The 13,635-nt window shown below is 42.3% G+C and overlaps 1 protein-coding gene across 3 annotated transcripts in view; it reads left to right on the forward strand.

Annotated features, from left to right (window-relative positions):
• The window catches only part of SEMA6C (semaphorin 6C), a 190,100-nt gene that overhangs the window by 60,389 nt on the left and 116,076 nt on the right, over positions 1–13,635 (forward strand). For 2 of the 3 annotated variants that reach the window (XM_082275662.1, XM_082275664.1), the window contains exon 2: positions 12,238–12,429. In XM_082275662.1, the coding sequence (XP_082131788.1) occupies positions 12,321–12,429 (109 nt within the window). In that variant the 5' untranslated portion in view covers positions 12,238–12,320. Of the gene's footprint in view, positions 1–2,656; positions 2,693–12,237; positions 12,430–13,635 lie in introns of those variants that run through there. The other variant, XM_082275663.1, reaches the window with a different exon arrangement.

A 13,635-nucleotide genomic window follows, 5' to 3' on the forward strand; every position in this document is an offset into this window, starting at 1 on the left:
ATAGATGTGAGTGCCTTTTGTTGGGCGTGATTTTTTTTTTTTGGGGGGGGCAGCATTTTTATTCTTGGACCCAGGCAGCGCAATGTCTAAATCTGCATATCAGGGGCATTTTTTCCTATTGACTGCCAATGAATTGGTTTTAGAAAGAATTCTTCGAGACCTGAAAATTATTCTAGGGGTTCCTCAGGGGTGAAAAAAGTTGAGCAAGGCTGCCTTAGATTATGTCAGACATAAACTGAATTGGGTGATGGCCAACGATCAACTTATAAGTACTCTTTACAACACTCAAAAGTATTTTTAAAAAAATGAGGGATCCATGGGTCCTTTATATTTCTCTGGACCAATGAGGCTCGGGAGGAACAACTTCTTCTCTTCTCTAGTCTTCTCTTCTCTTCTCTTCTCTCCTCTCCTCTTCCTCCTCCTCTTCCTCTTCCTCTTCCTCTTCTCTTCTCTTCTCTTCTCTTCTCTTCTCTTCTCTTCTCTTCTCTTCTCTTCTCTTCTCTTCTCTCCCTCTCCCTCTCCCTCTCCCTCTCCCTCTTCTCTTCTCTTCTCTTCTCTTCCTCTTCCTCTTCCTCTTCCTCTTCCTCTTCCTCTTTCTCTTTCTCTTTCTCTTTCTCTTTCTCTTTCTCTTCCTCTTCCTCTTTCTCTTTCTCTTTCTCTTCCTCTTCCTCTTCTCTTCTCTTCTCTTCTCTTCTCTTCTCTTCTCTTCTCTTCTCTTCTCTTCTCTTCTCTTCTCTTCTCTTCTCTTCTCTTCTCTTCTCTTCTCTTCTCTTCTCTTCCTTCTTCTTATTCTCTCTTATTACTTTCCTCTAGAGGACCGATGTCCTGACCGGGTTGGGCTTGGCTCATTGTTACAATTTATTCTCTCTGTATGCCTTTTTGGCTTTCAAATTTGTTGTCAAGACAAATCTAATGTGACGATGCTCCACAATATGCTGTCATCTCTGGAGATGAGAAGTGGCAGTTGCAATAATGAGATGAGGACATAGCAGGGTTGGCAAGTCTTTATTGTTACAATTATTTATTTATTACAGGTTCTCTTATATAGTGCTGTCAATTTACGCAGCGCTTAACACATATATTGTACATTCGCATCAGTCCCTGCCCTCAAAGAGCTTACAATCTAAGCTTACAATGTTTAATGATGTCTGAATAGGGTGGCCTACCAGGTTCTATGGACTACTATAAAAATATATTTGTTTAAAGCTGAATCTCAAATAAAAGGATTAAGATATAAACCAACAACCAGAGAGAGGTGTACCCAGGGAAAAGATGCAGAACTGTGTCTCTACCCCATTGCTAATGACAAAAAGAAACAAAGAAAGGGCGCATCGACCTAGCGCATTATGCTCAAGAATAGGCTTCATTTATGCAACATGTAAAAAATGGCTACTCACAAACACAGATGTAAAAATGATCATAACTGGCTCGATTGCTCCAGTGTCAGGAATAGTCCATATAAAAGTCCATAATCCAATAAGATGACGGCTGACGCGTTTCGAGGCTTAGCCTCTTCCTCAGAGCCCATTGCTAATGCATGCTAATGCATGACACAGATGGGCGTACCATATTGTGTGTGCTGCGCCTCACCCATACTTAAGGTCTTTGCACCCTGGGGGGCTGTCCCTGCTGCCCACCCCCTTGTCCCAGGCCTATCGACAGCTATCTTGTGTAGGTCCTACCAGATAGCATATATATTGATTGAATATGTACAGTATTGTATATACTGATTGGATATATACAGTATTGGATATATTAATTAGATATAAATTTGATATATTGATTGGATATATATATTGGATAAGTTGATTGGATATATATATGGTATGGGATATATTAATTGCCTATATATTGGATATATTGATTGAATATATACAGTATTGGATATATTGATTGGATATCCAATATCTCAAGACCTCCTACTCTCAAGCTCCCTTGTCTCCTCCTCTCATGCTCGTCTCCAGGATTTCTCCAGAGCCTCTCCTATCCTCTGGAACGCTCTACCTCAACCTGTACGGCTATCCCCTACTCTAGCTGCTTTCAGGCGATCCCTGAAAACTCATTTCTTCAGGGAAGCCTATCACACCGCCAACTAATCTGCCATCAGCTCATTCCCTACTCTTACAACCTCTTGTAACACCTGCCCCACCCCATTAGATTGTAAGCTCTTCTGAGCAGGGCCCTCTTAATCCTCTTGTATTTTATTGTATTGTAAATGTATTGTCTCCCTCTAATATTGTAAAGCACTGCGTAAACTGCTGGCTCTATAGAAATCCTTAATAATAATAATAATATATATTGGATATGTTGATTAGATATATATGGTATTGGATATATTGATTGGATATATACTGTATGGTATTGGATATGTTTTTTGGACATTTTGGCCATTATTGCAAGTAGAAAGACCTCATCATTAGGGTCCCTTGCATTCAGCAGTGCCCAACCACCATATTATTTTTTGGTGGAACCGGTCTTTTTCTATACTACGAACCTTTTGAATGACAGCTTGTGCCTCTTCACAGCCTTTAACAGGACACACTGACACGGTGTAATTGGAGCCCTCCATGCAGCTGTTTGCGCGGAAGGTCAATCGCACACTCGCGTTTATTTATATACATGGTGTGTAAAAGCGATAAACCGCTTGGCTGTCATAACACACACACAGGGAAGATGTGACTGCTTTTCCGAGGTGAGTAGTCTGAGGACGCCATGTTTGTATTGAAGGGGGGGGGGGGATTGTGGGAAAGATGTCGCAACCTACAGGGGAGTCATGTGACTACACAGGGCGAGTTTCCAAAAATGGAAATATGGGTAAAAAACGCATAGCTGGCCTCCATGAGGTTTTTTCAGGTTTATAGGCATATACTGTAGGTTTATAGGCATATACATAGTTGGTAAGGTTGAATAAAGACACCAGTCCATCCAGTTGTGGTCATGTGCAGTGGTGGCTGGTGCTCCATGGGCCGGGGGGAAGGCAGACGGACTCCACAAGCCCACACACCATACCCTTCCCCCCCCCCCGGGCACCTGCTCACTCACCCTGCCTGGACATGTGGAGGGAAGGCAAGCAGCAGCAGCGGCGGCAGCTTCTTCTTTCCCCTCAGTCTCCTGCATCTCCTCCCGCCTCCTCCATGGCCAATCGGGAAACGGGTTTCAGAACCCGCTTCCTGATTAGTCAGGAGGAGGATTTGTGTGACAATCGCGAATATTCATTCGCTATTGTCAGGGCCGTCTTTAAGGCAGGGCAAAAGGGGCAGCTGCCCCGGGCCCAGTCATTGTTGTGGGGCCCAAAGCAGCTGCCCCTTGAGCCAGCACTGCCTGAAAATAGTTGATAAGTGGATTTGGGAGGGTCCAGAAAATGTTTGCCCAGGGTCCAATCCATAATAAAGACAGCCCTGGCTATTGTCACATAACTGGGTGGATTCAGGGCGCAGTGCTCTACGCCCGAGTCCACCCTTTTTTGAAGCCAGTAGAGCCTCTGGCTCTAATCACGTGCTTCAAAAAAAAAAAAACCCCATTGAACTCCATGTGTCTGGTGCCCTGCATGTAGATTAGGGGGCTGGACGCATGGATAAGGGGGGTGGCGCCTCTGCGCCCCAATGGACGGGCCGCTACTGGTCATGTTCTAACAAAGCGTGATTAGGGCCTTGACAGCTCAGCAGTTTCACCTCTCTGTTATGGCTGATCGATATGGGTTCTATAGTCATCCACAGGTGGCTAGTCCCTCTCCTGTAACTCTTTTCAGCAGCTGATTTTCCGTCAAGCTCACGTGACCTAAATAGCCGGCGTCTCACTGCGCCTATTCAATTATTGACAGCCACTGAGTCGTCTTCTCGTAAGACGCCACTCTGCTATCTCCTAGCAAAATTCAGAAAGGACAATTTTCGCCTCAATTTGGGCCCAGGAAATGGCCTCAAATTAGCTTCCCCGGGAGGGGCGGAATCCACTGTAGACTTCATTTAGTCTGCATTTACTTCCATCTGGTAGGAGATAATTGGGAGTTATTTTCCACACTCCCGCGCTGACTTATTACTACCAGCGTGTCTCACGTTCCACGTGCTGAGCCAGTCGCGGCAGGAGGATATTGCAGACCCGGGTCCGGCGGTTTCCCCCCTGGTGACATTCGACGCTTCTAATTCTTCGAGCCGGGGCATAATCGGTGCGCGGTTAAAAGTGGCCCAAGACCGGCTTCTTTTTTCTCTTTCCATAAATACGAGAGAGCTTCTAGAGTGCCAAGCCACTCACACTTTCATTGTGGTATCAGTGCCATCATTACTGCTCAATTGGTGCCCCTAAGTGGCGTTGGGAGGCAAGAAAAGGGAAAGTACGCCGAGTTATGTAATCTTCTTTTCTGCAGCTAAAGGCGCCTTGGGAAAACGCTGATATTAAATATTGCGCTCGCGGTATATTTATTGGGTTTTCTGCATTAAGCGGATATCGTTTCCTAAAAAAAAAAATTTAATGTGGTGGTAGGAGTGAACATTGGTCAGTATGTGATGTCTCCTAAGATCTGCAGAACATTGCTCTGTCTTAGCCATCCCCTGGTAGATACATATTGATACATTGTGCAGATTATTTCATCTCTGACTTTCTACAGATCTGCAGAACGTTGCTCTGTCTCACCCAACCCCTGACAGATATATATTGATATAATCTGCAGAATTAACCCCATCTCTTCCCTAGCAGGTCTATCCTATACATCTTTTGAGATTATTCCACTTTTAAGCCCTTTCAAAGTTCTGTCTCATCTATCTTTTGATATACAGGTACAGTGCATTGCAAAAGTATTTGGCCCCCTTGAACTTTTTTCGACCTTTTGCCACATTTCAGGCTTCAGACATAAAGATATAAAACTGTAATTTTTTGTGAAGAATCAACAACAAGTGGGACACAATCATGAAGTGGAACGAAATTTATTGGATATTTTAAACTTTTTTAACAAATAAAAAACTGAAAAATTGGGCGTGCAAAATTATTCAGCCCCTTTACTTTCAGTGCAGCAAACTCTCTCCAGAAGTTCAGTGAGGATCTCTGAATGATCCAATGTTGACCTAAATGACTAATGATGATAAATAGAATCTGCACTGTATATTGATAAATTGTATTTATTATACCATCATCAAACTCTCCATTCACCTTCAGAACATCGTTCAGTCCCATTTAACTCCTGACAGATGCATATTGATATATTCTGCAGACTATTCCATCACTGAGGTTTATAGGGAGCTGCAGAACATTGCTCTGCCCCATGTCTCTCCTGACAAATACTGTACATACTAATAAATCCTGAAGATTATTCCTCCACTGATTTCTCTAGAGATCTGCAGAAGGTTGCTCCATCTTGTAGGAGTGGTCAGTAGTAAGGATGCCACTTACATTGGTGGTCAGTGGGAAAATATTCCTTAAATTACTGGTCAGTAGGAAGAATGTCCCTTAAATTGGTGGATAACAAGAAGAATGCCCTCCTGACACTGGTGATCAGTGGGAAGAATGCCCCTTCCATTGGTGGCCAGTGGGAAGAATGTCCCTTACATTGGTGATCAGTGGGAGGAGTGCTCCTTTCATTGGTGGCCACTGGCCAGTGGGAAGAATGTCCCTTACATTGGAGATCAGTGGAAAGAATGTCCCTTACATTGGTGGCCAGTGGGGAGAATGTCCCTTACATTGGAGGTCAGTGGGAAGAATGTTCCTTACATTGGTGGCCAATAGGAAGAATTTCCCTTACATTGGTGGCCAGTGGGAAGAATGTTCCGTACGTTGTTGGTCAGTGGGAAGAATGTCCCTTACATTGGTGGCCAGTGGGAGAAAATGCCCCTTACATTGGTGGCCAGTGGGAATAATGCCCCTTACGTTGTTGGCCAGTGGGAAGAATGTCCCTTACATTGGTGGCCAGTGGGAAGAATGTTCCTTACGTTGTTGGTCAGTGGGAAGAATGTACCTTACATTGGTGGCCAGTGGGAGAAAATGCCCCTTACATTGGTGGCCAGTGGGAATAATGCCCCTTACGTTGTTGGCCAGTGGGAAGAATGTCCCTTACATTGGTGGCCAGTGGGGAGAATGTCCCTTACATTGGAGGTCAGTGGGAAGAATGTTCCTTACATTGGTGGCCAGTGGGAAGAATGCCCCTTACATTGTTGGCCAGTGGGAAGAATGTCCCTTACATTGGTGGCTAGTGGGGAGAATGTCCTTTACATTGGAGGTCAATGGAAAGAATGTTCCTTACATTGGTGGCCAGTGGGAAGAATGCCCCTTACGTTGGTGGCCAGTCGGAAGAATGCTCCTTACATTGAAAGTCAGTGGGAAGATTGTCCCTTACATTGGTGGTCAGTGGGAGGAATGCTCCTTACATTGGAGGTCAGTGTGAAGAATACTCATTACATTGGGGGCAAGTGGGAAAATGTCCCTTACATTGGTGGCCAAATGGTAAGAATGTTCCTTACATTGGTGACCAGTGTTAAGAATGCTTCTTACTTTTGTGGACAGTTGGAAGAATGTCTCTTATATTGGTGTGGTCAGTGAGAAGAGTGCTCCTTACATTGGTGGTCAGTGAGAAGAGTGCTCCTTACATTGGTGGTCAGTGAGAAGAGTTCTCCTTACATTGGTGGCCTGTGAGAAGATTGCTCCTTAAAATGGGGATCAGTGGGGAGAATGCTGCTTACATTGGTGATAAATGGGAAGAATGCTGCTTACACTGGTTGCCAGCAGGAAGAATGTCCCCCTAAAGACAGCTAAAAAGATCATTGGAGTCATGATGTTGGCATCATGGCCAAGTGGCGTTGCCCCTGTAACTATGCAGACATCATCAGGTGAAGGGTAAATCAGCCACAGTTCAAGGAACCCTTAGTAACCTCTGGAGGAACCCTAGGTTTCCACAGGACCCTGTATGCTATACAGACTTCTGAAGTATCCTCTTCCTTCCTTGAAACATTTTTCAAATCTGTTTGTTGACATGGGAGGGGGTGCAACTACATATGCAGCTTTCTACATGCCTTCCACGAGGATGGACCTTCAACCTGACTAGCTTTGTAATTATATAATTCACTGGTTTGATTATCCGATGAGCGGACCCTTCAAGAACCTGGATTAGAATATACTTCATTCCATGAAACAATTTTCAAATCTGTTTGTTGACATGGGAGGGGGGGTGCAACTACAGCTACAGCTTTCTACATGCCTTCCACGAGGATGGACCTTCAACCTGACTAGCTATGTAATTATATAATTCACTGGTTTGACTATCCGATGACCAGATCCTTCAAGAACCTGGATTAGAAAATTCTTCATTCCATGAAACATTTTTCAAATCTATTTGTTGACATGGGAGGGGGGGTGAAACTACAGCTGCAGCTTTCTACATGCCTTCTACATGCCTTCCACAAGGATGGACCTTCAACCTGACTAGCTATGTAATTATATAATTCACTGGTTTGATTATCCGATGAGCAGACCCTTCAAGAACCTGGATTAGAAAATGAAAATAAGACAATTTAGAAGTATGAATTACAAACTAGAATCTTTCCCCCCTCCCTTTACAATATCTCATCAACCAGGAAGGTGCGGTCGCTCATTAATTGCAGAACTGTTTTCTCTCCGCTTTGTATCCCTCGCTACAGGCGCTGAAATGACAACGGAAAAGACATGCATAATTAAAGCTTCGAAACAACAAGTCGTGTTTCTTTATGTCTGCAAATGAAATAACTGCCAGTTGTCACACTGGAATTCTCGAAGGCGGCTGTTGTTTCCTGAACGATCCGCGTGCAAGAGAGAGATGGCCAGCCAGCTTAGGCGCTGAAGACCTAGCAGATAATATGTTTCGGCTGTAATGGCAATAAATATATTTTACATGGAGCAGGCTGTCTGGACGCGATATCAGATTAGATCAACATTTGTATTAATCACACCGCGCATTTCCGAGCATCGCGGTTCAAGAGGTCCATCGCATTAAATGTCTATGGAGACAAAATTATGCTGTGTGAAATTAAAACAGACATGAGTTTTTTCATTGGGAGATAAACTATGTCGCCGCGTTTGAGACATGGCCAGGCCTTGAGGCGCTGAAGGGCTTTCGCAAGACTTTATCACCACCGCAGACGTTAGACATGACACTCAGGCTTTGTAGCTGTTGGCGAACCAACTCTATGAGTATGCCAATTATCTTACGCAATTTTATTTAGATTTTTATACCAATCTTGGTAGTTTTTAGATGAGGTTGGTGAGCAGCAGGTGAAAATGATGCCTCTGCTGCTCAGAAACCCCAAATAGACCTTCTCAGTTCTCCCCTTCTGGACTATAGAGCACTTATGTTATGGAGATGAAGAGAGAGAGAGAGAGAGCTGTTCTGTTGTCCAGCAGAAGAAAACCGGTCTGACAACACTCCTGGGGATTTCATTGCAGCAGAGGAAATGTTGTCAATGCCCAACAGGAAGTTTGGAGCTCACTGGACTTCTTCTGGCAGGATCAATCAGTTGATTTCTGTATTGGCAGCCTTTTTAAAAAGACAAAACATTTTGTTTTGCCCCAACATACACTTTGGGGTCTATTTACAAATCTGAGTGATTTATCAGTGAGACATTTGCCAATCTCATCCTGCCGCCCCTTTTTCGTGTCCTTGGTGAGTGGTTCTCCGCCTCCTCCATAGGGCCAGGCTTTCTTGGTCCATAGGGCCAGGCTTTCTTGGTCCATAGGGCCAGGCTTTCTTGGTCCATAGGGCCAGGCTTTCTTGGTTCATAGGGCCAGGCTTTCTTGGTTCATAGTGCCAGGCTTTCTTGGTTCATAGGGCCAGACTTTCTTGGTCCATAGGGCCTAGCTTTCTTGGTCCATAGGGCCAGGCTTTCTTGGTCCATAGGGCCAGGCTTTCTTGGTCCATAGGGCCAGGCTTTCTTGAGAGGGCTCCTTTGCAACCAGTATCTGATGGATACACCTGCATACTTTTTGGGTCTCTCTTTTACTATATGGAGTACATTCGTTCAGCAATATCATCTCCTATTGAAGTGAACTAAGATTTACGAAACGCGTTGAAAGTGTTTTAGGTGTGACTCAGCCATCCTGTTTTTAGTGTCTTCATTGTATGTGACCACAGTGACAATTGATATGTATTAGAGATCGACCGATTATTGGCAAAGCCGATATATCGAGGGCCAATCTGCACTTTCCCCGATATATCAGAATCAGCCACCATGGTGACCAATATTGCCGATATATCTGGAAAGTGCATGTACCGGAGTGATGCCTGCAGCTAGAGACACCACCCCGGTACCGGCGTCCATAGCGGATGGTCGGCTGTCTTGTAATGGCAACCGATGCGGCTGAGAGACCACTCGGCTGTCATTACAAGGAGCGGGAAGGGACGTCTCCCGCCGCCTGCACGGTCCCTGAAGAGAAGACCCGATCAAAGCCGCATTCGGCTCTGATTGGATCTCCATGTAAAAACCCGGAAGTGATGTCATGACATCACTTTCGGGTACTCGGCGCCAAATTCAAAAAAATGACAGCATTCAAAACAGCCAAACTTGGCGTTTTGAATGCTTTTGAGTGCAGAGGAGGGGTTTGGGGTCTTTTAGACCCCTAGATCCCTCCACAAGAGTACCTGTAAAAAATAAATAAATAAATAAAAAAAATTTAATGTACGAAAATATCGGCCAATATCGGCCTATACCGATATGCGATGTCCAAAATATCGTTATCGGTAATAAAAAAAACTATATTGGTCGATTACTAATATGTATTGAAGATATGTTTTTTTACAGCTGGCGGCTGGCTTTCTCATGATGTAAACAATTTTTTTTTTTTCTTAAAGCCAAAGGTCAAAAAAATGTTTTTTTGTTTTTTTTTTTATCTTTTATTTTTAAAGGTAAAAGAGAGATTTGGGGTCTTTTCGACCCAGATCTCTCCATAAAGAGGACCTGTCATCCTCATTTCTATTACAAGGGATTTTTACATTCCCTATAATAGGAATAAAAATGATAGAAAAGAAATTACAGGGACAAGGTAAAAATAAAAAGTAAAATAGATAAGAATTTTTTTTTAAAGTGCCTCCATCCCTTCGTGCTTAGGGTTAGGGTAAGGGGTTAGGGTTTAGGGTTAGGGTTGCCTATTGCCGGTAAAGACACAGGGGATGGTTTTGATACAGGAAATGGATCACGGACCCACCCCAGGTCATGGACCCACCCCAAAGGTCAAAGGTCAGGAGTGCAGAAGCGAACGCTTACGTAAGTCACACACGCATATGTAAACGGTGTTCGCACCACACACGTGAGGTATCACCGCAACCGTTAGAGCAAGAGCAATAATTCTAGTGCTAGACCTCCACTGTAACTCTAAACAGGTAACCTGGAAAGGCATTTAAACTGTCGCCTATGGAGATTTTTAAGTACCATAGTTTGTCGCCATTCCACGAGTGCACATAATTTCAAAGCAGGACATGATAGGTATCTATAGTGTAACATTATCTTCACATTTTGCAAATAAATTGGGGTAAATATTGTGTTTTATTATTTTTTTTTTAACCACTTTACCACCGGAGGATTGTGCTGTCTTACGTCCAGGCCACTTTTTGCGATTCGGCGCTGTGCAACTTTAACTGACAATTGCGCGGTCGTGCGATGCCATACCCAAACGGAATTTACGTCCTTTTTTTCCCACAAACAGAGCTTTCTTTTGGTGGTATTTGATCACCTGTGCGATTTTTACTTTTTGCGCTATAAAATAAAAAAGAGCGTTTATTTTGAAAAAATATCAATATTTTTAACATTTTTTTATATGTAATTCCCCCCCAAAAAAATGTAAAAATCAAAATTTTTTTTTATTTTTGGCCAATTTGTTTTCTACTACCTATGTTTGGTAAAAAAAATCACAATAAGCGTATTTTGATTGGTTTGCGCAAAAGTTATTGCGTTTACTAACTAAGGGAGAGATTTCTGTAATTTTTGGTGTTTTTTTTTTTTTAACGCGTAATGGCGGCGATCTGCGATTTTTTTTTGCGGGACTGCGACATTGCGGCGGACAGATCGGACCCTTGACTGCCATTTTTGACACTTTTGGGGGTACAAGTGACATTACTGCAGTAATCAGTGCTATATATATATGCACTGTTACTGTAAAAATGACACTGGCAGGTAAGGGGTTAATTTTATTGGAGAGGGAGGGGTTAATGTATGCCTGGTGCTTACTGACGGGTGGGGGGGGGGGGTGACTGAGTGACATAAGGACAGATCGGATGTTCAGCTATGCTCAACACTGCAATCTGTCACTCCTTGTCACTGAGGAGATCCGCCCGCTTGTGTAAACAAATCTCCAAACTAGATTCCCAGACGATCGGGGAAGAGCAGCGGAGATTGCCGCCGCTCCTCCCCTGGCCCGACTCCCGCTGTGACTGAGCACAGCGGGAGCGCGCCTCCGGCGGATCACGAGCGCTGCCTACAGGGGGAGGAGTCCAGCGACGTAGGTCTACGTCGCTGGACGATAACGAACCACTTTGCCGCAGTACAGTTAATGTGACTGGTCGGCAAGTGGTTAATTTATTAAATTGTATTTTTTCAAAAAAAATTTCATTTGCAAAACCGCTGCACATATATTGTATGACGTGAAAAAAATTGCTATGATCACCATTTTATTTCCTAGGGTCTCTGCTAAAAAAAAAAGTATAATCTTTGGAGGTTATAAGTAATTTTCTAGCAAGAAATATTTTTAAAATAAAAATGTGTGATGTTTTTGATGTTTTATTTGTTTATATGGCACAACAATTTAATAGGTCTCAAGGGTACTGGCTATACCTTAAAATGTCTTCATTAGCTTCTAGCTTAAAAGTGGAATGGTGATGGTTCTCAGCCATATCCTTCCAGTGGTCTGTAGACGATCTACTAGTGCTTTGCAGCCACCTACATAGGTAGAGATCCAATGTATCTCCAGACATAAATTGTACGCTGCTTCTTATTTTGTCCTTAAAAAATATTGCGCTAAAACTTTCATTCTCTGTACAATAAAATGTATTTTTTTGTATCTCAAAAAACAGAAGAACGCAGTTGGGTCTCAACCATTGTGAAGTGGTTCCAGGTATAATTTAGACCAACTGTGGCACAGGACTGATTTAGCCTCTTTTGTCAACATTCAACATCCTGCTGTAGATGAAAATTACTACCTGTCGGGAGCTTCTCTGTTGATTGAAAAATGTAATTTACTATCAAGCATTAGTACAGTTGTATTATTCTCATGTGTGGCGTTGTCTTCTTATTTTAGAGCCGCCGACAAGACCAGAATGAACATCAGTTAAAGCTCAGATACCATCCTCTCAATTCTACTGCAACGTGAAGAACACAAGAATGTCCCACGTGCCTTTTGCTGTGGTTCTTCTCCTCATCAGATGTCTACTGTCCTCTTCAGTTGTGTTCCCGAAGGACTTGAGTCCTATCAGAACCATCGATTCGGGAAGTAAGTAGCACAGTCTTCCCTTCTTGGCCTTTGGACATTATCCATGTGCTCTAGTGTCACCTAGGAGGGCCCGGGCAAGAAATGGGAGCAATAAAAAATGTGAAAGATGTTCCCTTCCTTAAACATGTTTTTTAGATATTCCTTAAATTACAATATATTTATAATATATTAAATTATTGTTATTAATATATATTAAACAGATAAAAAAGGGAAATAAACATGTTCACCGAGTTTGTGGGATAGAAACTCCAGGTGAGATTTCCCATTAGTAAGAGGACTTTATTGGACTAGTAAAGCATGGGGTGAGCAACAACGAAATCTTAAAAAGGTATAAATTTATTAGTATAAAAAGGGGAGTACATACGTATACAAAAAAAACACATAAAGACACATATAGCAGCGTATAGATTCATACATAAAGAAATGAACCAATAGTGGTAAGACTATCCATATCATTATACAATTGCTTGGTTCGACGCGTTTCGCCAGAAAAATACATTGGCTTCTTCAGGAACCAGTATAATCAGGACATAAAACCTCTAATTCAAAGCATTGGGGAAAAAGAGAAAAAATTATTATTAATATATAATAAATTATATTAATTATATATTATATATTATTATAAATATATATATATATATATATATATATATATATATATATATATATATATATATATTATTTAATTATATTAAATAATATTCTAGATTCCTAGAATCTAGAATATGTTTGTTTTACCTAACCTTTATTGAGATATCCCATCACTTCCTATCCTTGTGATACCCTGTCATTAGGATAGGAATTAAGGAAAAATCCACCCAATAGGGACAAACCCAGTAAACGTTTTAACCTGTCCCCCACTCTTTACAAAATTAAAATAAAGGTTTAGACTGGACTTGGTTTTTTTTTTTTTTTTAATAACCAAATTTTTATTGAATTTTTGCATGAAGGGTAAGTACAAATGTTGTAGTAGCATAATAAGGAAGAAAAAGTTATCACAATGGTCACAGATTCGAAACAAGAAACATGAACATAATAACAGGTCGAGTCTCGGCACTTCAGGTGAACCTTTGCCGGTGACACATGAGTGTCACATGAACCCATCATGTGAGGAACAAACATTAAGGTACACCGGGCTCCGACTACCCCATATGGGAACCAACTGTAGACTGGACTTGGTATTTAACGTGTTGCTTATAATGAAAA

Source organism: Pelophylax lessonae (assembly GCF_965119305.1).
Source record: "Pelophylax lessonae genome assembly, chromosome: 13".
NCBI classification, from domain to species: Eukaryota; Metazoa; Chordata; class Amphibia; order Anura; family Ranidae; genus Pelophylax; species Pelophylax lessonae.